Source organism: Lycium ferocissimum, chromosome 7 (assembly GCF_029784015.1).
Source record: "Lycium ferocissimum isolate CSIRO_LF1 chromosome 7, AGI_CSIRO_Lferr_CH_V1, whole genome shotgun sequence".
NCBI lineage: Eukaryota > Viridiplantae > Streptophyta > Magnoliopsida > Solanales > Solanaceae > Lycium > Lycium ferocissimum.
The window spans coordinates 16,113,866-16,137,241 of record NC_081348.1 but is presented as its reverse complement, the minus strand read 5'-3'; the positions used below and the strand labels follow the sequence as shown (position 1 = coordinate 16,137,241).

At 38.9% G+C, this 23,376-nt stretch overlaps 1 protein-coding gene across 2 annotated transcripts; it reads left to right on the top strand.

The window, feature by feature from the left end:
- Positions 1 to 275: 275 nt before the first annotated feature.
- LOC132063528 (branched-chain-amino-acid aminotransferase-like protein 1) lies at positions 276 to 22,785 on the top strand. 2 transcript variants are annotated; one of them, XM_059456102.1, is made up of 20 exons: positions 276 to 481; positions 1,210 to 1,308; positions 1,487 to 1,558; positions 2,605 to 2,697; positions 2,982 to 3,119; positions 4,676 to 4,734; positions 5,812 to 5,914; positions 6,629 to 6,820; positions 6,920 to 7,020; positions 7,482 to 7,536; positions 7,652 to 7,738; positions 7,897 to 7,948; positions 16,244 to 16,329; positions 16,846 to 16,899; positions 17,522 to 17,605; positions 17,905 to 17,976; positions 21,147 to 21,227; positions 21,888 to 21,923; positions 22,276 to 22,419; positions 22,664 to 22,785. In XM_059456102.1, exons 1-19 carry the CDS (start codon positions 401 to 403, stop codon positions 22,402 to 22,404), a joined length of 1,674 nt encoding a protein of 557 aa, XP_059312085.1. In that variant the 5' UTR covers positions 276 to 400; the 3' UTR covers positions 22,405 to 22,419; positions 22,664 to 22,785. The 2 variants fall into 2 exon arrangements, with proteins under 2 accessions (XP_059312085.1, XP_059312084.1); XM_059456101.1 differs by having other exon boundaries at positions 22,276 to 22,785.
- Positions 22,786 to 23,376: the final 591 nt, after the last annotated feature.

Sequence of the window (23,376 nt, the reverse complement as noted above, 5' to 3'; positions counted from 1 at the left end):
AAACTGTTAAGTGCATACTTAAGGGACTATTGGGATCATTTTTGTTAACTTGTGAAAAATTTAAAGGACCAAAAATGTTAAGTGCATTGTTAGAGACTATTTTGAACCTACTCGTTAAGGGATCATTTATGTCCTTTTCTCTCTGAAAAATTGTCGATAAGGACTATACAAATTACAAATTCTCAAACTTAAACCAGCTGAAGCAAAATTAGGAAACAATAAAAAGAAAGTGGAGTTGGACGTTATGTTTTCTTTGTTCCTTTTTTGGGTATTGTGGTCATCATTTACTCACCTTTCTTGTCCTCTTCAGCAACAGGTCTGCTAAATACAAGAAAATTTTAACTGATAGTAGCATCTCTCAAAGTTACAATCCAAAGCTAAGTTGTGTAATTTTTGAATAATGGGAGAAGAAATAGAGGTGATCCATTCATGGTCTGCACCCAGGTCTTTAAGCACCAGCCTTATGTACTCTTTTGCTCAGGTGAGGACTATTACCTGAATCACAGAAAATCCCTTTTCTTTTTCTTTTTTTTGTTTGTGTGAATTGATGTTGGTTCTTGCAAAGTTTGTACTGGTTTAAATCATGTGATTGTTCTATTTCTTGAATTGGCTGACTTTCTTTAACAGTATGAATATTCATATAAATATGCTTTGTGTTAATCAGTCTTTGCTATAATGATCCAATCTCCATTCTCTTCCAAAAGGAGGATGGTGGGAATGGAGTTTGGGAAGTTTTTTTTTTTTTTTTTTGCGTGGCACGCATTCCAAGAGTGTGGTCAATGAAATGGAAACCTGGATTCAAGTTGTGTGCTGGTTAGACGTACCTTGTGAAAAAGTTTGCAAGCTGATCATATAACACCATTGTATCAAAAGAAAGTTTCTTTTGCTCTGCCCGTCACATAACACTGCAAAAGCAAATAATTGTTCTTTGGAGTGCCTGTTTGATAATCCTGGATTTTTGTGAAGATATATGGTGCCTCTTTCCAGTGTAAAAGATACTCCTACTACTGAATTTGTACACTTCTAGTAAAATATAAAATTTCATAGTAATTCTGCCTTTCTATTCGCTTGAATTGATGGTTAAGAATCCTAAATCTGTCTCAACACTTTTATCTTTGCTCGATTAACTAACATGCTGTTATTTTGATGGACTTGTTATACCGTGATACTTGCCCCCTTTTGATATAAGAGTGTTTTCTTGTGTTACAGAGAAATGACATAGAAGTTCTTGATGAACCACTGTATGCCAATTTTCTGCGTGTTACTGGAGTGGATAGACCTTACAAGGAGGAACTTCTATCCGAAATGGTACGTAAGATCAGTACTACATTCATGATTCCTATCCTTTTCCAGTAATATCATTCGGAGCTGAGTAGCAATTTTTATTCCAAGTTTAGCAATGTTGGTGCTTGTCAATATGGTTATATAATATATGGCAGTGAGTTCTTTTTGTCTTGGCTATGAGTAATTTTTTTTTTTTTTGCAGGAGAATGATGGAAATAAGGTGGTGAAGGAGGTCATCTTTGGTGCAGGAGTAAAGAAGTACCGTTATTGTAAGGTAATGAAGCAGTATCATAGCTGTATTTAAGAATAGAGTAATGATTGCGCTAGAAATAATGATTTCGTTTTATACCTCTCCTTGTTGGATTCTGTCATTTTTTATGCTTTTGAGATTCGTTCATATTCACAGTCTTCTAACTCTATATCAGAGGACAAGGCACATCAAGATGGGTTTTCCTTTACTTGTTGAAAAGTTAGAAATGTGTAATTCAAACCTCTCATCTAAAGTTGATAAATCCAATTGCTGATCTGGTTGCTGCTAAACCTCAGATTACATCTGTGAAAACTTAGGCAACATATGATTTGTATGATTTGAGAATTAGCAACTGAGTGTTAAGTTGGAAGGGTAGTCAGGATAGCTTTGACTATGTGTTCCCCCTCTCTGTACTGGTTCTCACTCTTCCAAAACTCCATCCTTTTGTGATTGTTCATCAAAGGGTAGTTGGAAGGGGCATGAAGTAACACTGTTCTAGATACCGACGCTGTCTAAAGCTAGCTTATTGTGGACTTTGTGTAAGACTTGAGTTCTTTACTATGATTATGATTCTTTTGATATGGTAAAACCCACCCTTATGCGAGAAATTTTATAGTTATACAGGACTATCCTCTATTGCTTGACAACTTTGGTTCGAGATTTCTGATGAATAAAATGAAGACCCAACAAGTTGTCTAAAAAGCTGTAGCCCAACACTTAACACTGTGGGTCAAGCACTGAGTTACAAGGCTTTGGTATTTGATAAGTTTCGAGCACTATATATTGCTGTAGACAGCTCGCATAGGTTATTGGTTTAGTAGTTCCAAAGGCACATTGTAAATGTTAATGGTTTAAAGTAGTCTTTACCCATGGTAGTGATTGAGCTAAGAAGGGAAAGATATTAATTTAGGCATTTATCCTATAAAAGGAGACAAGATTTGGGCAGCTTCATTAGAACATTACAGAAGGAGAAAATCATACTCTTTGCCTTTCTTAACATCTCCAGGCAGTTTTTGGCAATTGAGATTTGTAACTTGATTATTACTGAAATTTTCTCACTATTCTTGCAGCATATAGCCAAACAAAGTGTGCCAGGTTTGACAAATGAATTGATGAAAAGAGGAAAGCACTTCATACTGATAAGGAATCCCCTCGATATCTTGGTAATTTAAAGTTCAAGTCTTGTTACTGCTGGTTGATTATAAGTTCCTAATTTACTCAGTTTGTTATTTTGTTTTATCATGTTCTTTTCTTGCTGTACTTATTAACCAAATTAGTTCAAAATCCCTAAACTGATGCATCACTAGCAGCAGATTCTATTACCAATGTGTCATTGCTCATCTTATATTTCTCTGTATTATTTTATATTTTATTATTTTTGTTTTCTATTTTATGTAAAAATGCTATTTCTGCTTCTAAATTTAACTTTTATATGCTATGTTGGTAGCCATCCTTTGACAAGGTTGTACCTCCATCCTTTTTTGAGCTGGGGTTGGCAGAGCTGGTCTCCATATACAACGAGCTATCTGAATTAGGAAGGCCCCCACCAGTTATTGATGCTGGTGATCTTCGAGAAAATCCCGAGGTTTGTTGTCCCAGTAGCATTATTCAGTTTGAAGCATAATCTCCTCTCTTTTGCTGGTTTATGAAAGTATGGCTATTGATTTTGCTCATCCTAGTTGGGAATGTTGACAAAGTTAGATACTAGAAAGTATGGTCCTTTGGCCAGTGATGCCCAAAATACTGAAATTAAGGTTTCAATATCACACTAAATTGTCTTGCAGGAACATGTAATAACTATTTTTTGCTTTGCACTGACTTACAAAGTTGCCACTGTGAACATTTATACATGGTTTAAGAAAGTTTATAGATATGGGTGCTCAGTGCTCACTAGGCTCTAGGCACAGCTTCATTGTGGCTGCTCACTCATTTTGCCGCTGCATTCAGTCTATTCTCTTCTCTGTGTAGATATATAGGTATTTTGTTAAAAATATATAGGTATTTATGAATAAGAACACTATTTGAGTAATGCAAAAACCTTAAATTGTAGAAAAGAGGAAAGGAACTGTTGCAAATCTAAAATGTTAAGCTGTAATGCGTAAATGGTAACACAGCTTATGATGTGTTTTCATTATAATAAGCTTAGGCCTAATTTTCCTTTCTGCTCTCATTTGGTTTGCTGTGAGAGCCTTTTATGTGCAACTTGATCCATTTGAACTAAAGCGTGGGGCCAGGCTTAGCGTCTCCACTAATTATGACTGGTGGGTCAACTGTTATTGAAGCAATGTTGAGACCTCATTTGTAAAAATTTGTATGGCCCAAGTTCTAGTGCAGTTAGTGCAATGGCCAGTCTCCTTATCTAGTCCAACTTTTTTTCCCTCACTTCCCTGGTTCATGCCTTTCACAAGAGAAATCCTACTCCCTCCGTCCCAATGTGTGTGAATGTGTTTGACTGGACATGGATTTTAAAAGAAAAAGGAAGAGTTTTAAAACTTGTGGTCTAAAACAAGTCGTAGAAATTTTGTGGCTAGAAATCATCTCATTAAGGGTAAAATTGGAAGTTTAAAGTTAAATTGCTGTTCCCTCTGTCCCAATTTATGTGATACAATTCGGATTTTGAGAGTCAAACTTCTCCATTTTGACTGTGAATTTGGACATACAATCTTTACGTTTTTCGAAATATAATTTGCATGTTTAGAAACTACATAAAAAGTGCTACAAGTCACAATAATTAATAATTTAAAATATTTACTGGGCATACAAGTAAATCGCAGTCAAAGATTTTCTTGTTTGACTCTCGAAATCCGAACTGTATCACATAAATTGGGACAGTGGGAGTACTAAATATAGAAAGGTGTCATTCTTTTGGGACTAACAAAAAAGGAAAGAGTGTCACATAAAATGGGACAGAGGGAATATGTGTTTTAGACATGGTGACCCGTTATGCCAACTGAAAGAGAAAAGGAAAAAGAAAAGAGAGTCAAAGTGCACAGTTACCAGTTTTAAAAAAAAAAAAAAATGCCTTCCCAACTTTTACATGAGGAATGATCACACAGTTGAGTGCCCTGATTACTTGTCTGGTTGCTTATAAAGTTACACAACTGAACATTTTGATGGTTGTTGCTAATTGTCTTTCTGCAGGCGGCCCTGCGTGGCCTTTGTGAAGACCTTGACATTCCATTTCAAGATTCAATGCTCAGGTAAGCTAAATTCACTAGAACTTTTAACAAGTTGTTGATAATAATCTATCTGGAGTTACCAGTGTAGAAGATTTTCTATACTTTGTACTGAGCCATACTTTTGTGTAGACGCTACTTTTTGGTATACTTTTTGTATGCAGAAAATTTTCCATATTAATGAAATTATGTTACCTTATCCGAAAAAAATCATCTGTCTGGAGTTAAACAACTGCAACTACACCTAAATCTCAAGCTCGTTGGGTTGGCTGTATGAATCCTCCCTATCCATGTAACTCCATTTAGATAATCTTCTCTTTGGAGTTATTACCGTGTAAATAAAAAAAGATAATCATCCTGCTGGAGCTAGCAGGATTTTCCGCCACTATGGAAATGCACATTCATATAGCTAACAACCACTACTCATATTGTCAGTTTGCTTTCTTCCCATGAGTCCCATAGATATTGGCAAATGCCAATCTCATTCTCTGGAAGCATTTGTTTTCTCCCCTGTATTCATACCTGGTTTCCACCTCCCACAACTAATTTCTCCTTAAAATACTTTTTTGCTCCAGCCATTTGATCACCCACAAGATCGTTTATATTGCCCAATCATATTATACTTCCATATAATGGCTAGTTTTTTTCTTTTTAATGATTCTTGAAAGCTGGTCTTTTATGAACACTTTGAAAAATAGTCGAGATAGTTTGTTGCGGCGGGATGTTAGAAGAAAGATGGAAGTTCCTAAAAAGAAAAAAGTAACAAATCATTAAGTCAGATAAGGATATGAATAAATCATATGGTTGGGGGTCAAAGAAGATATCTACTGTGCATGGAAAACGGGAGCAGGAAACCAATATTTGCCCCATTCCCATCTATGCATCTGGGGGTTAGAATATTGAAATGGCATATTCCCTGGTTTTTTATGGTGACTGAACTCTTATGATCGTATTCATGGAGGAACCTACAGCATGGACAGACTTCCCTCCCCTCTGGTTCATGTGTTCCTCTAAATTAAAATTGTATTTTAATATTTGATAACTTGTATATTCAGACAAAAAAAGCAAAAGAGAAAACTAATGTTGAGTTTGTGTTTTCAGGTGGGAAGCTGGACCAAAACCATTTGATGGCATCTGGGCACCATGGTGGTATAAAAGTGTGCATAAATCAACAGGTTTTTCTCCAGCAAAGAAATATCCTACGGTATACGGTTCACGGATCTTTGGTCAATTGCTATTCCCTCCATTTTTGTTTGTTTGTCTTAGTTTGACTTGACACGGAGTTTAAGAAAGTAAAGAAACTTTTGAATCCTGTGGTCTTAAATTAAAGATATGTATAATGTACCAAAATACTCTTTAATCTTGTGGTGTTAAACATTACCATGTGGAATGTTGAAATTGAAGAGTTGCCAAATTAGGAAAGAGGCATTCATTTTTTAAGTAGACTAAAAAGGAAAGTAAGACAAGCAACTTGAAACAGAGGGAGTATTTGGTAATGCAAAATTTTTTATGATTAAGCAGGGTATTATAGTGATATTTAGAAACTCATCTTTAGTGCTGTTAGGTTACTACATAAAGAAGAGGGACACTTTTTTTTTTTTTTTTTGATGCTTGCCTCTTTACCTCAGTTTGTACCAAGTATGGTTGCATATGATTTTTCCTGGCGTTACTAGCCACAGCTCATATATTCTTCTAATCAACGGAGATACCTTGCGCTGAGTGAATTTCAAACAAAGTCTCTTTCATGTCCCATGCCTACCAATCATCTGTTGTTTTTGCATGTGCAGCGTGACGTGATGTATCTTTGTGCAAAATTAATCCCATGAAATTTGAACCTGTTACTCAGTCTTAAATTGTTTCGATTTTGCTGGCACATGAAAGACATATGCTCATAGTTTGTCCTTCTAAAACTTTTCAGCCATTTCCAACATCATTGTATGATTTGCTGGAGCAAAGCTTACCTTTTTACAACATGCTTAAGCGTCATGCAAAACGGTCTTCTTCTTATTACCTGAACTCAACTTTACCTCATCCTAGTCTTCCTGTTCCTGCTAATGAGAAGCTGCTTGCATGGGTTGGTGATGGGATTGTGCCCCGTGAGGCTGCCAAGGTAACATGTTGTTTACCGAGAATGATATTTGGAAATTTTTTATTCTTTCTGCCCTCTCAACTAGCTCTCTCTTTCTGATCACTGCTAGACATTTTCTAGGTTTCAGTATTTGATTCAGTTGTTCAAGGTGGTGATGCAGTTTGGGAGGGGCTTCGAGTGTACTGTGGGAAGGTATTTAAGCTTGAGGAGCATTTGGATAGGTAAGTTTCAACAACTAGATGTGGATTGTATCTCATATATATTAAACGGAAAAGGGTCAAAAGTGCCCCTGACGTATTTGAAATGGTTTAAAATTACCCTTCTTCGACCTATTGGGCCATGATTGCCCTTAACGTTAAATTTAAGCTTAAAATTCCTCCTCTATTTAACAGAATCTGATGTGGGACTTTCTAATTTAAATATGTTGCATGAATTTATTAGTCCACATAATTATTAAACCCAACTCATTAACCCAAACCCGTTTTGAAAAGATCCCCAATACTTCATCCTCTCCATTCACTATTATCTGTGGAATACACGTGACGGACAACAGATTCAGTAGTATGTAGTGCCCCCCAAAAGAAAAGGAAAAAGAAAAACAGCTTCATTTGGGATATGCATGATATTTGGCAGCTCCTAGCACCATCCTTCGCGTGATTACATTTTAGTTTCCTTTTCTCAGGTTGTTCGACTCTGCAAAAGCACTAGCTTTCAGCAATGTACCAACTCGTGAAGTGGTAAAATATTGTGGCAATTCCCTGTTTGAGTCTGGGTCCTCTTAGCTTTTAATTTCTACATTGCAAAACACAATTCTTCTTTTTAGAACTTGTGACTTAATGCTGCGATATGCAGGTGAAAGAAGCTATTTTCAAGACTCTTTTAAGAAATGGAATGTTTGATAATGCACATATCCGACTAACTTTGACACGTGGTAAAAAGGTAATCTTAAGGACTGCTATTGCCCTTTCTATTCTCGTATTCAGTGGTTATATTGGATATCCGATTAAACTTCTGCCTGGACTTTAAGTCACATTATGTTTTAGTTCTGTTTCTCTTTTCACTCTCACCCTTAGATTTTGTCATGTTCTTATCATTAGGTAACCTCAGGAATGAGCCCAGCATTCAATCGTTATGGATGTACTTTAATTGGTAAGGTGCCTTCTTTTCGTTTTAAGTTTGAATGCTTAATTCTTAAACTCTTTCGTTGTTCCTCTGCATGAACAACGTCAGGGTTCAGCCTACACTGTCATCTTGTAAGCATTAAAATTGTTTTTTAAGATAAAATACTCTTGTTTAAGATTTCTCGTATCCCAGTTATAGTTGCCTGAACTTGTGTGAATTAACAATATCGCAAACTAGTCAGTAAACCTTTTTCCTGGACTGAGTCTCTCTCTCTCTCTCTCTCACACACACACACACACACACACACACACACACACACACACACACACAAAAAAAAAAAAAAAAAAAAATATATATATATATATATATATATATATATATATATATATATATATATATATAAATAGGTTCTGGAGAAAGAAGAATTTTGCCTCTTGGATTTGAGGAAGAAACTATAGATAGAGGATTGGTCGTACCGTTGTGCTCTCAACTAGCAGTACTATCACATCCAGCAGTTGGAGGGTTTTTGACTTGTTGTGGGTGGCATTCTATCTTGGAGAGCATATGGTATAAAGTTCCAATGATGTGCTTTCCTATTTTGACGGATCAATTTACTAACAGAAAATTAGTGGTTTGATGATTGGAAGATTGGTGTGGATCTTGGAACTGGAAGATTAATCAGGAGGGAGGTAGTAGGGGAGAATATTGGACGGATAATGAGTAAATAAGATGAATCAAGGGAAAATATAGAGAAAACAAAGATGATCCTTCAGAATGCACTTTTGTAATTAGGGATCTTCAGAGAAGAATCTCAACCAATTCATAGAAGACATGAAGAATAAGGTTCTTCAGAGAATTTGAGATGGCCCACAAGAGTTTGCTATCACATTCTCACTTATCAATTATGGTTCTGCAGAGCCAGAACATAGCAAGTGATGCATTTTTATTTTTATTTTATATAGTAACTTTGCGAGTAACGTATTAGTTCTATAACTGTTTTAGAGTGAATAATGGCATAATATGATAATATACAATAACTATTATGCCTTAAACTAGTCGGGTCAGCTATATGAATCCTCGCTATTTATCCAACTCCATTTGAACCAGTTGAATAATGGCATGGCATAATGAATCCTCCTCACCGACCAGAATGTCCGGCAATGACAAGGTGAAAAAAGTTTATTTTACAACACACATCCTTACTTCTTTTTCACAATTAAATTCTCTTCCACGACAATCTGCACCTTCATAGTGTGACCTGGCCTTAGAACAGCCTCAAGCTTAAGTTACCAAATAGCCAGAAAGTATTTTGCTAAATTGGAGCGTAGCATTTTAGAGCAATTCCGACTGAGATTAGTTTTACAGATGTTGAAAGTGTTCATGTGACATGCTGTAACAAGGGACAAAACTTTTTTGTTGTCACCGTGCAATGATTACTTTTTTTTTTTTTTTCTTATTATAAAGAAATGGATCGTGGGCCTAACTCAACCCCAAAAGCTAGCTCAAGCCCTACAAGGAGTCCAGGGTTCTCGTCTGTCACCGATGTGGTATATTTCTCTGCACCCCCCTCACACCCAGATCCGGACATTCTTTTTTTTTATCCGGGATCCACTGTCCGATCTGGAGCGTGCACATTCATGGAGTTGGGGCATTTTCGCCCCATCGGTCCGGGACTGGTCAATTGGCCCGAGGACATTTAGGCTCCCCTTTTTTTTCGGGGACCACATCGGATCGGGCCTGGGCCTGACCCTGATACCATGTAAAGAAATGGATCATGGGCCTAACTCAACCCTAAAAGCTAGCTCAAAGGGAGGAGTTAGGCCCATGATGCAAAAGGAGGAGTTAGGCCCATGATGCATTCTTTACAGGGTATCAGAGCAGGACCCGTCTCACCCGATGTTGGGCCCCCAAATTAAATTGCCCACGCACCGGATGTCTATGTAAAAAAATGGATCATGGGCCTAACTCAACCCAAAAGCTAGCTCATGAGGGGAGGATTGCACAAGTCCATATAAGAAGACCACCCATCTCATTAACTACCGATGTGGGAGTTCTTTCATTCTTCAACACTTATCTAAAGCGACAAGTTGAGGATCTTATTGGTTAGAAGTATTTATTACAGTGCAATAAATATTATTAACCAATAAGATCCTCAACTTGCAACTCCAGATAAGCAAAAGAAGACTAGCACTTAAGCATCATCAATTACCTGCCGAAATACAGTAGTACTTACTTTTGACATAGAAAGGAGTTCAAGTTGCAGTTCAACTTCGGATTGTGGGCAGATGAGGCTGTAAGAAGCACCCATTTCATCTCTTAATAAGATGCTTTTTTTTAGAATAGAAGAATTAAGCAATATAAAGAAAACAATTGATTACTAATAACCAGATTACTCAAGGAGCATGAGATAGAAGGAGTAAAGTGATTACTGCAGCTACTTCGGAAGAAAATAGTAATAAATTCTAGCATTACAATAGAAACATCAATGCAAGTGCCCGAGTAATTCTACACCATTCTAAACTACAACATACAGAAGAGAAAACTTATAGCTACAACTACAACAAAAGAAGTGCCTTACTTAGCTAGGCAGCCTCTACCTCATCACCATCCACAGCATTTAATATAGGAAGACTGCTAAGGAATTCATCAAGACCTTCAAAAAACTCAATTGCTTCAACAGTATCATCCTCTCCCTCTCCTGCTTCATTTTCTCGGCCCATCTGCACTATTGGCTCTTCAATCTCATTACTGAACTCCACATTCAAATCCCAATTGCCGAAGTGTTTTGCGGCCTTCATGTCTTACTTGCGACACCTCTGTTACTTTCCTTCAAGTCATTTCAAGATGCCGAGTATTTGGTCGGTAGCAGGTGCTAATATCAGTTGGATTCACGGGCACGGGTCGCGAATGATTTGCTACTTACTAGATCACGATTTGTTAAGAGTTTTTTGGCGATTGATAGCCAACGTAAGGCTTCGGGTCGGTTTGTTGTAGGGCCATTGATGAAGAAGGGATGCTCCATTAGGGTTTAAGGAAGAAAAGCGGAGTGTTAGAGAGGGAGTGTGTATTTGTGAAATGACACGAAGTCACATGTTGTTTGCAGATTTTGAGAATCCAATATTGCAAATTTGTAATCAATTCACTTGCCTTTTGAGTTTTTTTAAATAGGAATATCTATCAAGATGATTCTTTGAATGCCCTTACTAGTAGTCGTAGTATTTCTCCTGTAATTCCTTATCTGTCGATTAATGTTACTGTCTACTGTCTCATGTCCTTCACTTAGCAAATTATTGTATTGTAGTTATTGTTCCTTTTTCAGACTGCGTATCATGCTTTATATAGTATTTTTGTTATGGCTTCTTTATTTTTAGTTATTTCCTTTGTTGACTGCTTTGAATTGCTTTTCTTGAGCCGAGGGTCTATCGGAAACCTCTCTACCTCCCACGGTAAGGGTAAGGTCTGTGTACACTCTACCCTCCCCAAACCCCACTTTGTGTGATTATATTAGGTATGTTGTTGTTGTTGTCGTCGTCGTTATGAATGAAGATGCTTGTGTATAGTTTCACATTAGGAATTAAGTGAAGCTAACTAACATCTAGCGTACATCTTTTGCATCCAAGGGTATGCCCTAGTGATCAATGAAGTGGGTTGAGAACCATGAGGTCTCAAGTTCAAACCCCAGCTGAGGCAAAAACACTAGGTGATTTCTTTCCATCAGTCCAAGCGTTGGTAGACAGAGTTACCCGGTACCTGGAGGAGGTGGCAGGTATCGCGTGGAATTCGTCGAGGAGCGCGCAAGCTAGCTCGTACACCACGGTTCAACAACAACAACAACAAGAAGCCCAGTATAATCACACTACGTAGTGGGTGAGGGAAGAGTGTCTGTGAGACCTAACCCCCACCTTGAAAGGTAAGGGCGGGCTACTGCTTCCCGAGACCACTCGACTCAAGAGAGAAAAAGAGAGGAAAACAAGGAAAACAAGACAAAAGGTCGAGATAGGGCCAAACATACCGAAAATAATATGAAAACAAGGAATAAACAAAAGCGCGAAGTCATGGAAGAACGATCAGGAAGAAAGGAGCATTAACTACTATAGATAAATAATATAAACAAAGTACACGCCCAACAAATATAAACGTTCAAATGCGGTAAAACAAATGGCAATAAACAAATGAGCAAAAGCTCGTTATCCCCCATGGTGAAAGGATAAGCCGCCTAGCCTTTTATCTAACCGAGTCCTCCCGTACCCTCCTATCTAAGGTCGGTGGTCCTCATGAACAACCGTGCCATATCCGTCTAATCACCTCTCCCCCCAATCGCTTCTTCGCGGCTCCGCTTACCCTCTCCCAACCGTCCGCCTCCTCTCACACTTCCGCACCGGAAGCGTCCGTGTCTCTCCTCTCTTCTTCACACGCTCAAACCATCTTAGCCTCGTTTTCCGCATCTTGTCCTCCACCCACGCCACTCCCACCTTGTCTCGATATCTTCATTCCCAGTCCCATCCCTCTGGCGTGCCCACACACATCCACGGCAAAGATTTCGCATTTCCGCGACTTTCATCTTCTCCCCGAACGTGACATCTCTTTCTTGGCCAACACCGCTCCAGTACAATAAAGGAAGCTCGGTCTAACCACCACTTTGTAGAACTTGCCTTTAAGTTTTGGTGGCAACTTTCTTATCTGTGACACTCGAGGAGGTGAGCACCGTTCATCCTGCATGATACGATGTGAAACATCGTCGTCGAAAACCCCGTCTCCGAAATTAATAGCCCCCAAAATCTTGAAACTTTTTTTTTTGAATGGCTTGGGTCCCGGCCTCGACCCCAAAAATGGGCCTCGCGCGATGCCCCCCTTGAACCCCGCCCCCAAATTTTTGGTCTTGGTCTCTCTTTAAATCTTTTAAAACTCCAATGTTTTCGACTCCCCCGACATCTTTAAAAAAAAAGTTCGAGTCTCGCCCAATCAGGACAAAATGAAACCCCCGGAAAAACTCCCCAAGGCCCTTCCTTTGTGTTGTCGCGTCTTCTCCATCCCAAAAGGCGAATAAAAACGGGCTGGGGGTCACGGTCGCCCCCGTCGAACAGGGGGGGTACTCCGGTCTCCCCCCCCTGCCTTACCCCGGTCTTGGCTCCGTCTACTGCCCCTTTATCGTACAATGTCCCGGGTTTCCCCCGGCCTCCGGCGTCCCCTTAGGCCCTTTGCGGCACTTTGTCGGGGTTTTGGGGGTCGATGAATGGGGGTGTGAACCCCTTTGCTCCTATTTGCTCCCCAATCTCCTTACTATGAATCCGAAAGTCGACGCCCCCGGCTGAACCCCAACCCGGTTCTTGAAAAAAAACCACTCTCCGTTTCCCCTCTTTCCACCGCACCCCCGCTTTCATAGTGTGACTTACCCTTTTTGATCCCTTAGGTTGTTCGGCTTTGAATGTCTCCCCATTTTTTTCCGGGGAAAGGGGGTTGTCCTCCCCCCTCCGTTTTCCCGGGTTTTTCTTTTTGCAAAAATGACATTAAAAAACCCGGCCCCGGCCCCCCAAACCTCCCTGCGTTAATTTTAAAATTTCTTCGTCGGTCCGGCCCTTTCCCCCCTCCCGCTCAAAAAAGGCTCCCCCGCCTCCCGCCCCTTTTCTTCCAATATCCAAAGGGGGCCCTTTGTCGGGGTGCCCCCAAGTCTGACCAATGTTTTGTCCTTTTCGTTCAAGGGTTCAAAAAGTAGGCCTTCGGCAAGGGGTTTCTGTCCCAACACTTGGCCACCCTCAAAAAAAACCGTGATTCCTTATCCCGGGGCCTTCTCTCTCCCCTTGGCGAGTTTAAAATTTTCCACCCCCCTCTTCCTCTTTGAAAAAAGGTGTTGGGCACCCCACCCTTCCCCCAACCCCTAACTCGGCCGTCTTTTTTTCCCTTTTGCCCCTTTCTAAATCGCCGCTTCTGCCCGCCCAGTTTTCCCCTTCTTTTTCCCCCTTTCCCCGGGACTTCCCGTTCCACCGATCCCTCGGTCCCCGCCCGGGGTTTTTCTTGGGGCCCCGTCCCTTTCCGGGGTTTTCCTAATGCGGGCGGGTCTTCCGCTCCCCCGCGTCCCCTTTTTACCCCCGGGGCCTGGCCTCGACTTCTCATTGTCTTGAGCACTGGGCAGTAAAAACCCCCAATTTTAACCCTCGGTGGGTCTGCGCCCCTTTTTAACCCTTCTTTCTCCAGAACCCATCCCCCGATAGTTTTATTTGGGTCGTAAGGTTAAACAAGTGCTTGACCTTAGGTCTTACGAGGCCTTTATCATCTTTTTACGAAGCAAAAGTACATTTGCGTCGCGACCCACTTGCGAGCTACGAAAGGTTACCAAGTGCTCGCCCTTCTTCGGAAAACTCGAGTTGGCTACCACCAATCAAAGTTTTTGCGAAATCCGAGTGAGACTCTCAGCATTCCCTATCCCCGAAGCGAATCCTCCGGGCACCTCGTCGCAACCCTACAAAACGGACGATGTGCCCGTTGAAATCTCCTTTTATGAATAACTTCTCGGTAGGCGGTATACCCGCCCACCCGTCCAAGTCCTCCCAAGCGCCTTTTTACCTCTCGTCCAAACTCGGCTTGCGCGTGGGCACTAATAATGTTCAAGGTGAACCCTCACGGCGACCTAACTTAATCGCCGTCGTCATTAAATAATCCTCCTAACCTCTGCCACGGTCTCTAAATACACTATCTACTAAGATCCCTGCCGTTCCTATACCTGTCGACTTGCCTGAACCAAGAAGCTTGTGCACATCCCACGTCCTTAGCTTTGAGTCTGCCCGTTTAGTCTCTTGGGCCTTGACTATACTAATCCTCCCACTCTTCTTAAGAATCTTAACTTAACTCTATGGACTTTCCCGATAAAGTCCCAATATTCCCAAGACCATACTCTCTTGACTTAGAAGCTCCACTCGACCCCCTTAGCCCCCCGACCCTAGCCCCCGATCTGGCGAGAACATGACCTAGTCTACCATCCCCTTCGCAAAAGCATAAAGCAAATATATGCTAGTGAAAGGTTAATCTAAGACAAACGAAGGATCAATAATAAAGCACAAGATAGCAATAGTCTATAAGCAGTGAAATAGGTATTCAATTAGGTGGAGCAGGCAAAATTTATAAGGCTAAAAGACATGAAATGAGCTATTGGAGGTACCGACTCCAAGTAAATAAAACCTGTTCACCACCGAGAAGTCTCTGTTTGCCGCCGAAAATACTGTTCACCGGCCGGAATCACTGTTCACTGCCGGAAAACTCGACTGCCTGTGCAGAACCTGCCCAGAAACCTACTGGTGGAGGGTTTCCGGTCGTAGTGTAGAAGAGAAAGGAAAAGAGAAAGAAAAAAAACAAAAAAGGAAGAAGGAAAGAAAGAAACAGGAGAGAGAACAGAGGAGAGCGAGAGAGATCCGGCCGGGTCGTCATCGCCGGTGACCGTTAGGGGTGGCTTGGTTGGGGGGTGGGTGCGGTGGGGGTTGGGGGGGGGGGATCTGCACTTACTGTTGGAGAAATATGAGAGGAGAGAGAAGATGAGAAGAGAGAGAAAGAGTCAGCCAAAAATATAATACCTCCTCGTACACCACGGTTATAAAATAATAAATCAGTCCTACTATGCCAACTCTTACCATGATAAGGATGACTTGCATGCTATGTTTTTAGAAGTCAGTCTTGGGTTCCTGAGCTTTCCATATTTCAATTTTATTGAGAGGTGAAACCGTCAAACAGATTCTAAAGAAATTCCAAACAACTTCTCAATTCACGAGGATTCCAATTGCATCTACTTTCTCTCTCCAAAATGCTTCCATAGAAGTACAAAGAGGTTGAATGCCAGCATAATATGAACATATGGAAGATTTGGCAGTTAATAAGTACACTTGAGAGCACAGACAGACATCACTCCTGCATATTGCATCTAGGAACCTCTTTTTCTTATGCTTTACAACTGAACATAACATCGTCTATACAAGAAAAGAGGGGAGTTTAGTGTTCCATTAAATTTTGACATTGTGTGGAATTAGTAGTTGGCAACCTTGGGACAACATTTATCCAGAAACATGCAGCTCTCTCTCTCTCTCTCTCACACACACACACACACACATACACACACACTCTCTCTCTGTACTTGGTGATGAATAGTCTAAAAATAGAAAAGAGATATACCAAAGGAAATAAATTAGAACCATCGTTCAATTGTCCTTTCTTGTCAATAATAAGTACAAGAAAATAGATTAGAATACTAAATGTCCGCTTTCTGTATTTTACTGGTGTAGCTAAACTCTAATTTGTCCATCCGTCTTTCTCATATTTTTATCATACCCTTTTTTGAAGTTCTTGCTGAATGGAAACCCCCAGTCTACGACAATGAAAAGGGCGTAACGTTAGTGACGGCAACCACTCGCCGTAATTCACCGAATGTAAGATATTGCTTCTGGTTGATCCTAGTAATTTCATGAGATTCTATGCTACTTCAATGCCCCCTCCTTTTTTTTTTTTTTCCTTTGGGCTTAAAAAATCATTTCGTTTTTGTACTTATTGCTAAATCTATTTCCATTCATCTAAAGATTTTTATACATGTGATCAGAGCATCTTTTGATGGACGTTGTGGTTTTGTTGATAACTCAGCATTCTCCCGTTCCTTGGTTTGTTTTACTGCAGGGAGGGGGAGGGTTTACCCTGAATATTTAGGACAGGACTCGGGTGTTTTTGTTAAACCCTGTATCATATAGTTGCAATTCAATTATATAATGTATATTATACCAGTTTAATTTCTTAAACATTTCTTCTATTGAGGAAGGCGATACATAATTCCTTGAACTATTGTTTAAGGGGAAAAGCATTGAAGTTGATGTTACTCTGAGCCTTTGACCACTGCTAAAAAATTAGCGTTTGAGGTACCTCTTGTTTTAAATCATGACTTGTTTCCTTTGCAGAGTCTGGATTCAAAGATTCACCATAACAACCTTCTCAACAACATTCTTGCTAAGGTATTTTCTCTCTTCAGAGTTTGAGCTATGCAGATCAATGCTTTGAGTATTTACATAATCTTTCTATTGTTAGGAAGTCATAACTGTAATCCCGAAGTTCATATTGACAGTGCTTCATTTTATATCTGCTTGCAGATTCATATGTCACCTTCTGCAATTTAAATACTTTATATTAAAAACATTATAGCAATTTCACGTTTGGAGTCAAATTAATTGGTTATCCAGCTAAAATTTGTTATCAGTTGGAAAGCTGGAAATACATGAAACGTTTATCCCACTCCCTAATTAAGATTACGAAATGTTTATAATGTCAATAAAAAATATCATGGTAAGCAAAAAAGTTAGCCTTCAACTGTGAAGTTCTGTCACGTTAACTGGGATGATGGGAGAATTGTTTTATGGTCTGGTAGATGGTCGTTAACCATTTCTTGACAATTTAAATTTGTGCTCATTATACTCTGTGCTCCTGTTTGGTGGAGAGCATTGCGAGGTGGGGGTGGGGGGTGCCGGGGGGGCGGGGGAGGACATTCCGTAGAAATTGCAGTTTCCTGTCTTTGTTGCATAACCACACTGTATGGTTACCTGGCTCTATTTGACAGCAATAATATCTCATTTGGTGCAGATAGAAGGAAATAATGCTGGGGCTGATGATGCCATCATGCTTGATAAAGATGGCTATGTGTCAGAAACTAATGCTACAAATATAGTAAGCTCATTCACCTCCTATAATTCCTTTCGCTCTGAGGTTGCAAATCTATATCCCTCAGGAGGCACGCGGCAGTTTAGGGAAGCTCATTGCATGTACCATTCAACAGATTCTTCTTTACTTTCTGCCTGCTTTTGGTGGCATATCCACAAAACCAGAAGTGTTCTCATACAATTCTGTGGTCATTTAGTTCATTGTAGTGGTTCAAGCATATCGTTTTGCTTTGTTACCAACCATCAGATCTTGCGTTTCAGGTCAATTCCTCTCTTTGATATAATTTATGTTTTTACCCTTTACAGTTCTTAGTGAAGAAAGGGCATGTGGTGACACCTCATGCTGATTATTGCCTTCCTGGCGTAACAAGAGCAACGGTAATGTTTAGAAGATTTCTCATTTGATATAGATCTTTCTTTCAATATTGTGTCTTCTATCTCTACCTCTCTTCCCCCTTTCAAACAAACAGTATGGATCATGCATTGTCATGCTAAACTCCCTTTTTTGTTTTCTTTAAGGTGCTCAGTTATGTTAGTGCTGTTGGCATTTATAAATTTTTTTTGTCTAAACTAACTGGAGCAGAACCCTTCCTTTTCAGACTCAGGCTATCCCTGTCGGAAGAATATTGGTTTTGGCACAATTAATTCCCGAGATAATAGTCAAAATACCCCCCAACGTTTGACCAAAATGCCAACTACACACCTAACCTTTGCGTTGGACCTATTACCCCCCTGGATAATTTTTTTCAGTATTAAAATGCCCCTTTTTTGCTGATGTGGACAAGAGCGTGACTACACCGCTCAGTGGCGCGTTATAGCCTTTAAAAAAAGCATCTGATGTGTTTTAAAATGCCAACTGGACTGCCACATAGATGCCACATAGATAAATTTAAATTCCCTCCATTTTTAGGCTACTTCATCTTCTTCTTCACCCTATTTAACACCCATCTCCATTTTTTTGGTCAAAATAATACCCATTATAAATTTAGAGCTAGGATAGTGATTATTCTTATAATCACTGTTTTCCCAAATCAAATTCACAAAAAAAAAAAAATCTGAAGAAAAAAAAAACGAAAATCTGGAAAAAAAAAAAAAAGGTTGAAAATCTAATCTTGTTAAAGAAAATCTGATTGAAAGTTGCTTGTTTGGAGTTGCTACTTGTTGCTTGGTTGGAGTTGTTTAAGCACTAATTCTTTGATTTAGGGAGAAAACTAAACTCCATTGTTAGGAATTTGGAGAAAGCTATGAAGAACACGAGTGGGTTTCTTTAAAGGGCAATTGCAATTGCCCTTCGTTTGGGTGGTCTTTAAATTTTGCCCCTCATATTTGAAATCTTTAAATTTTGCCCTTCGGCTAAAACCCATAGGTTCCAGGTTCGAACCCACACACATCAAAAATTTGAAAAAAATTAAAGGCAGAGTTCAATTAAATTTATACCCCCAACGGCATACACTTGTGAAGGAATTACCAAAGTTATGCCGGACCCGGCATACTTATGCCTTATGGGCGGACTTAGGCATAAAGTATGTCGGTCCCAGATAACTTTGATAATTCCTTCACAAAGTTATGCGGTCCGCATAAAAGTTTGCCCATTAAATTTTGCCTTATAAGGCAAACTTTTGTTATACCTTAAGGAAAACTTACGCCTTATGGGGCATACTTTTAGTTATGTTTTATGGGACACACTTTTAGCTAAGGCATTACTAAAAGTTTCCCTTGAAAAGTTAAAAAAAATATATATATGCTTCAAGGGAAAGTCTGCCCCCTCCGGCAGACTTTTAGTTGTGTTCAACTAAAAGTCTGCCGGAGGGGGCAGACTTTTAGTTGTGTTTAAGTAAAAAAAAGTCGGGGGGGCAGACTTTTAGTTGTGTTTAAGTAAAAGTCTGCCGAAGGGGGCAGACTTTGCCTTATATATATATATATTTACTTTTCAAGGTAAACTTTTAGTTATGCCTTAACTAAAAAGTATGCCCCAAAGACATAACTAAAAGTATGCCCATAATGCGAAAGTTTTTCTTAAGGCATAACTTAAACTTTGCCTTATAAGGCAAAGTCTATGCATTAAGGAAAAGTTCTTGCCTTATGGGGCATAATTTTGTTATGCCTTAACTAAAATTCTGCCCCATAAGGCATAACTAAACTATGTCTTAGGAAAAATTCTGCCTTATGGGGCAGACTTTTAGTTATGCCGGATCCGGCATAACTTTAGCTTTTCCTTAAAGATTGTATGCCGGATCCGGCATACTCTCCCCCAGCTGCCTTGCGAAATTATTTTTTTATTTTATGCTTGAGCGGGGTTCGAACCCGAACGTTATGTATTCTTGATTGTTTGATCAAATTAATGGATGAAATTTGTTCTACTTGGTGTTAGGAAGCTTCCTTTCACATTTGAATTTTTTTCCCAAATCAAATTCAAAAAAAAAAATCTGAAAAAAAAAACCGAAAATCTGGAAAAAAAAAAAAAAGGTTGAAAATCTAATCCTGTTAAAGAAAATCTGATTGAAAGTTGCTTGTTTGGAGTTACTACTTGTTGCTTGGTTGGAGTTGTTTAAGCTAAGCACTAATTCTTTGAGTTGATTTGGGGAGAAAATTAAACTCCATTGTTAGGAATTTGGAGAAAACTATGAAGAACACCAAGTGGGTTTCTTTAAATTCTTAATTGTTTGATCAAATTAATGGATGAACTTTGTTCTACTTGGTATTAGGAAGCTTTCTTTCACATTTGGGTTTTTTTGGATCAAATTTGAGGAAGTTGGTGTGATTTTTTTTTCAACTCCTAATGAAGATGATGATGATGATGATGTTGATGAAGATGAAGAAGAATTGGGTATGGGTTTTTGGATCCTCATACTGAAAATGGAGTGTGGAAAATTGAGAGATTTTTTTTTTTTTTTTTTTTTTTTTTGAAGAAGAGTAAATGGATGGAGGAAGGGGGGAAATTAATAAAAAATGAGGGGAAATTAAAGATGTGGCACGTGGGCCAGGCGCGTGTGGACAAGCACCTGTAAATAATTTGAGGTTGTCATATTGGACTGCCACATCAGCAAAAAAGGGGCATTTTAATATTGAAAAAAATTGTCCAAGGGGGTAATAGGACCAAAGCAAAGGTTCGGTGTGTAGTTGGCATTTTGGTCAAACGTTGGGGAGTATTTTGACTATTATCTCATTAATTCCCCTTAACTATTTGTGCTGTAAATCTAATTTCCAATTTACCATCAAGTAAACCAAAAATATTTTACCATTTAGTCCACCTTACATAATATTTTGTTTTGAAGCCTACTTTAGGAAATAGTATCTGCTTGCTACGAACCAACTTATGATAAGGCGACGTCTTTATGGTGGATTCTTGATATTACTTCCCGATTTATTTTAAGATGACTGTTAGATTTTATAAAAATCATTTTGTTGTCAACTATCCAATGTGTTTATTACTAATTGTTACAAATGCTGCCAGAGTGGCATGGGTCTAAATAACATGGCATTTAGTCTTTGATGAAGTAATACATTTGTAGAGTTATCTGCTTGATGATCAACAACCCATTTTGCAGGTCATGCAGCTTGTGCTGAAGGAAAGTTTAGCTTTAGAGGAACGACGAATTAGCTTATCAGAATTTCACACTGCCGATGAGGTGTATACTCTTAACTATGAGTTTGTTCTTTGACAAACTTAAGAAATTTGTTGCAAGCATTACCTAGCAACATCTTTTATCTTAAAGATTTGCCCCACACACCATGGATTATCATTGCTTGTAATGTGTCTAAGGTAGCTGCCTAAGAAATTAATCAAATGAAGGATTTTAACACAGTTGGAAGTAACTGCACCTTGCTTGAATATAGTTTTAGGGAGCGCTTAGTTTATGTATCCTTCTCATCGCACAACTCAACTTACTTAATTGTCTGGAGAAACTGTTCCTAACAAACTTTACTTTTAACCTGAATACCTTTTCTTAAGCACCTACTACATCTGTACAATAGTTAAATAGAACAGCAGTAATGCAATAATGTTTGGGGTAGCCCTGATAATCCATCATCGCACACACCATCACAACACCGCCATATTGAGGAAGCTTGTGGGCCTTTGGCCCTTTCTTGTTTGCAGTTTCATAGCATATTTGGTTTTGAATATAAAAATCAGGCAAAAACCTCTTTATTGTGCATCTCTGAGCAAAACTAGTGCAACTACAAATGCAAATAGTTAAAAAGAGGTTCTATGGGGTAATTTCACTTATTTCGATACTTATTCTTCATAAATAGACCAACAACTTTTACAAATTCATCATGCCCTGCAGGTATGGACAACAGGAACTATGGGGGAACTGAGCCCGGTATGTTCAGGTCTTTGATTGATTTAAAACTTTAGTGTCATGTGGCTGACTCAGTCATGCAGAACTGCAACTGTTTCTTGAATTAATATGTTTGAGGCTATATATTGTTTCTTTTAGCATCCGAGGAGCCTTTGCTTGGTTTTCTATTAGCCCAATTACACAATTTTAGCCTGTCAAAGTAGATTATTTTGAGTCTGGGTTATAAATAAATCCCTGGATTATTATGGTCTTCCTTCTGATAATGATAAAGAGAGAATTCACTATCATCACTTGAAGTGTTCCAATTCTCCAAGCTAGAGTCTGAATCTTACCATTGACGTGCAGATACTGAATCTTGTTCTTGCATGGACAGGTTGTCAAAATTGATGGACGTATAGTTGGTGATGGTCGAGTGGGACCTATAACGCACAGATTGCAAAATGCTTACAAGAAGGTGGCAGAAGAATCAGGAGTGGTGATACCAACCTATCAAAAGAGCTAAACACATAGTTTCCAGGTTTCTGTCTTCAACTTACTTTTGTTCATTCTCTGAGTTTGGTTTCTAAAGCTCGATAATCCATCATCAATTGTTTTGGAAAAGCAAGAGTTACTCCTCAGGCTTTCTTTGCAAAATTGTCCCCGTCCCTTCTCCAAGGCCGCCTTTTTTAATTTGTGGTTAAAGACAGTATGGTGGTTTTGCATTGATGTATAATCTAATCATCTTTCTGCTTTTAACCAATTCTTATGTTTGGAATTTTCAGATGTTGAATACAGAACTGGACAAGCAATGTTCTTCCATTTATACGAAACTTTTCATGTAATAATGTGGTTAAACGTCTTCTCGTGACAGTTTATCAATGTCCAAGTTCGTTGTGTTAGCTTATCTATTCTTCTTGATCTTTGAATTGTCTCAAAGTGCCTAAGGGTTCATGAATTTTTGTCATTAGAACATCTAATGCCATATGAGTGGCAACAAAATGTTATTTTCCTCTCATAAACGTAAGAAATGATAGTAAGAACGTAATTTAGATATAAAAGTCATGGAATACTTGTATTTAAAAGAGGGATCAAGAACAACACAAACCATGAATATCTTGCAAGCTCTTTAAGATAAGGGAAAAGACATGAGTTGCCCAATAAATTTATCTCGAAAAGTCATTTACACACTCTAATTTTACTATTCTTGTTCATAGTGAAATTAACAGCCCCTAAGTGATGACCTGGCATGGAAAGTGTAGGTAATTTCTTGATGCGTGTGAAGGGCCAAAAAAATAGCTTAAAACTATTTTAATCATACATGTGTCGCTTTCCCATTAGACATTAAAACTAATTGCACTTAAAACTGTTTTTTTTTTTTTTTTTTTCTCTTTTACCTTCTCATTTCTTACCATTTAGCACCCTCCAGCCGTCCTTCTCCCATTGTTTGAAACTTAGTCATGTTTAGGCAAAAGCCAAAATCATCTATAGTTGTCCT

Excerpts from the sequence above, each read along its gene's own strand:
- LOC132063528 (XM_059456102.1), top strand. The coding sequence starts at position 401 with ATGGGAGAAGAAATAGAGGTGATCCATTCATGGTCTGCACCCAGGTCT. Across the intron at positions 5,915-6,628 it reads CAGCAAAGAAATATCCTACG|CCATTTCCAACATCATTGTA; the intron begins GTATACGGTTCA and ends AAAACTTTTCAG. Across the intron at positions 21,228-21,887 it reads AATTTCACACTGCCGATGAG|GTATGGACAACAGGAACTAT; the intron begins GTGTATACTCTT and ends CATGCCCTGCAG.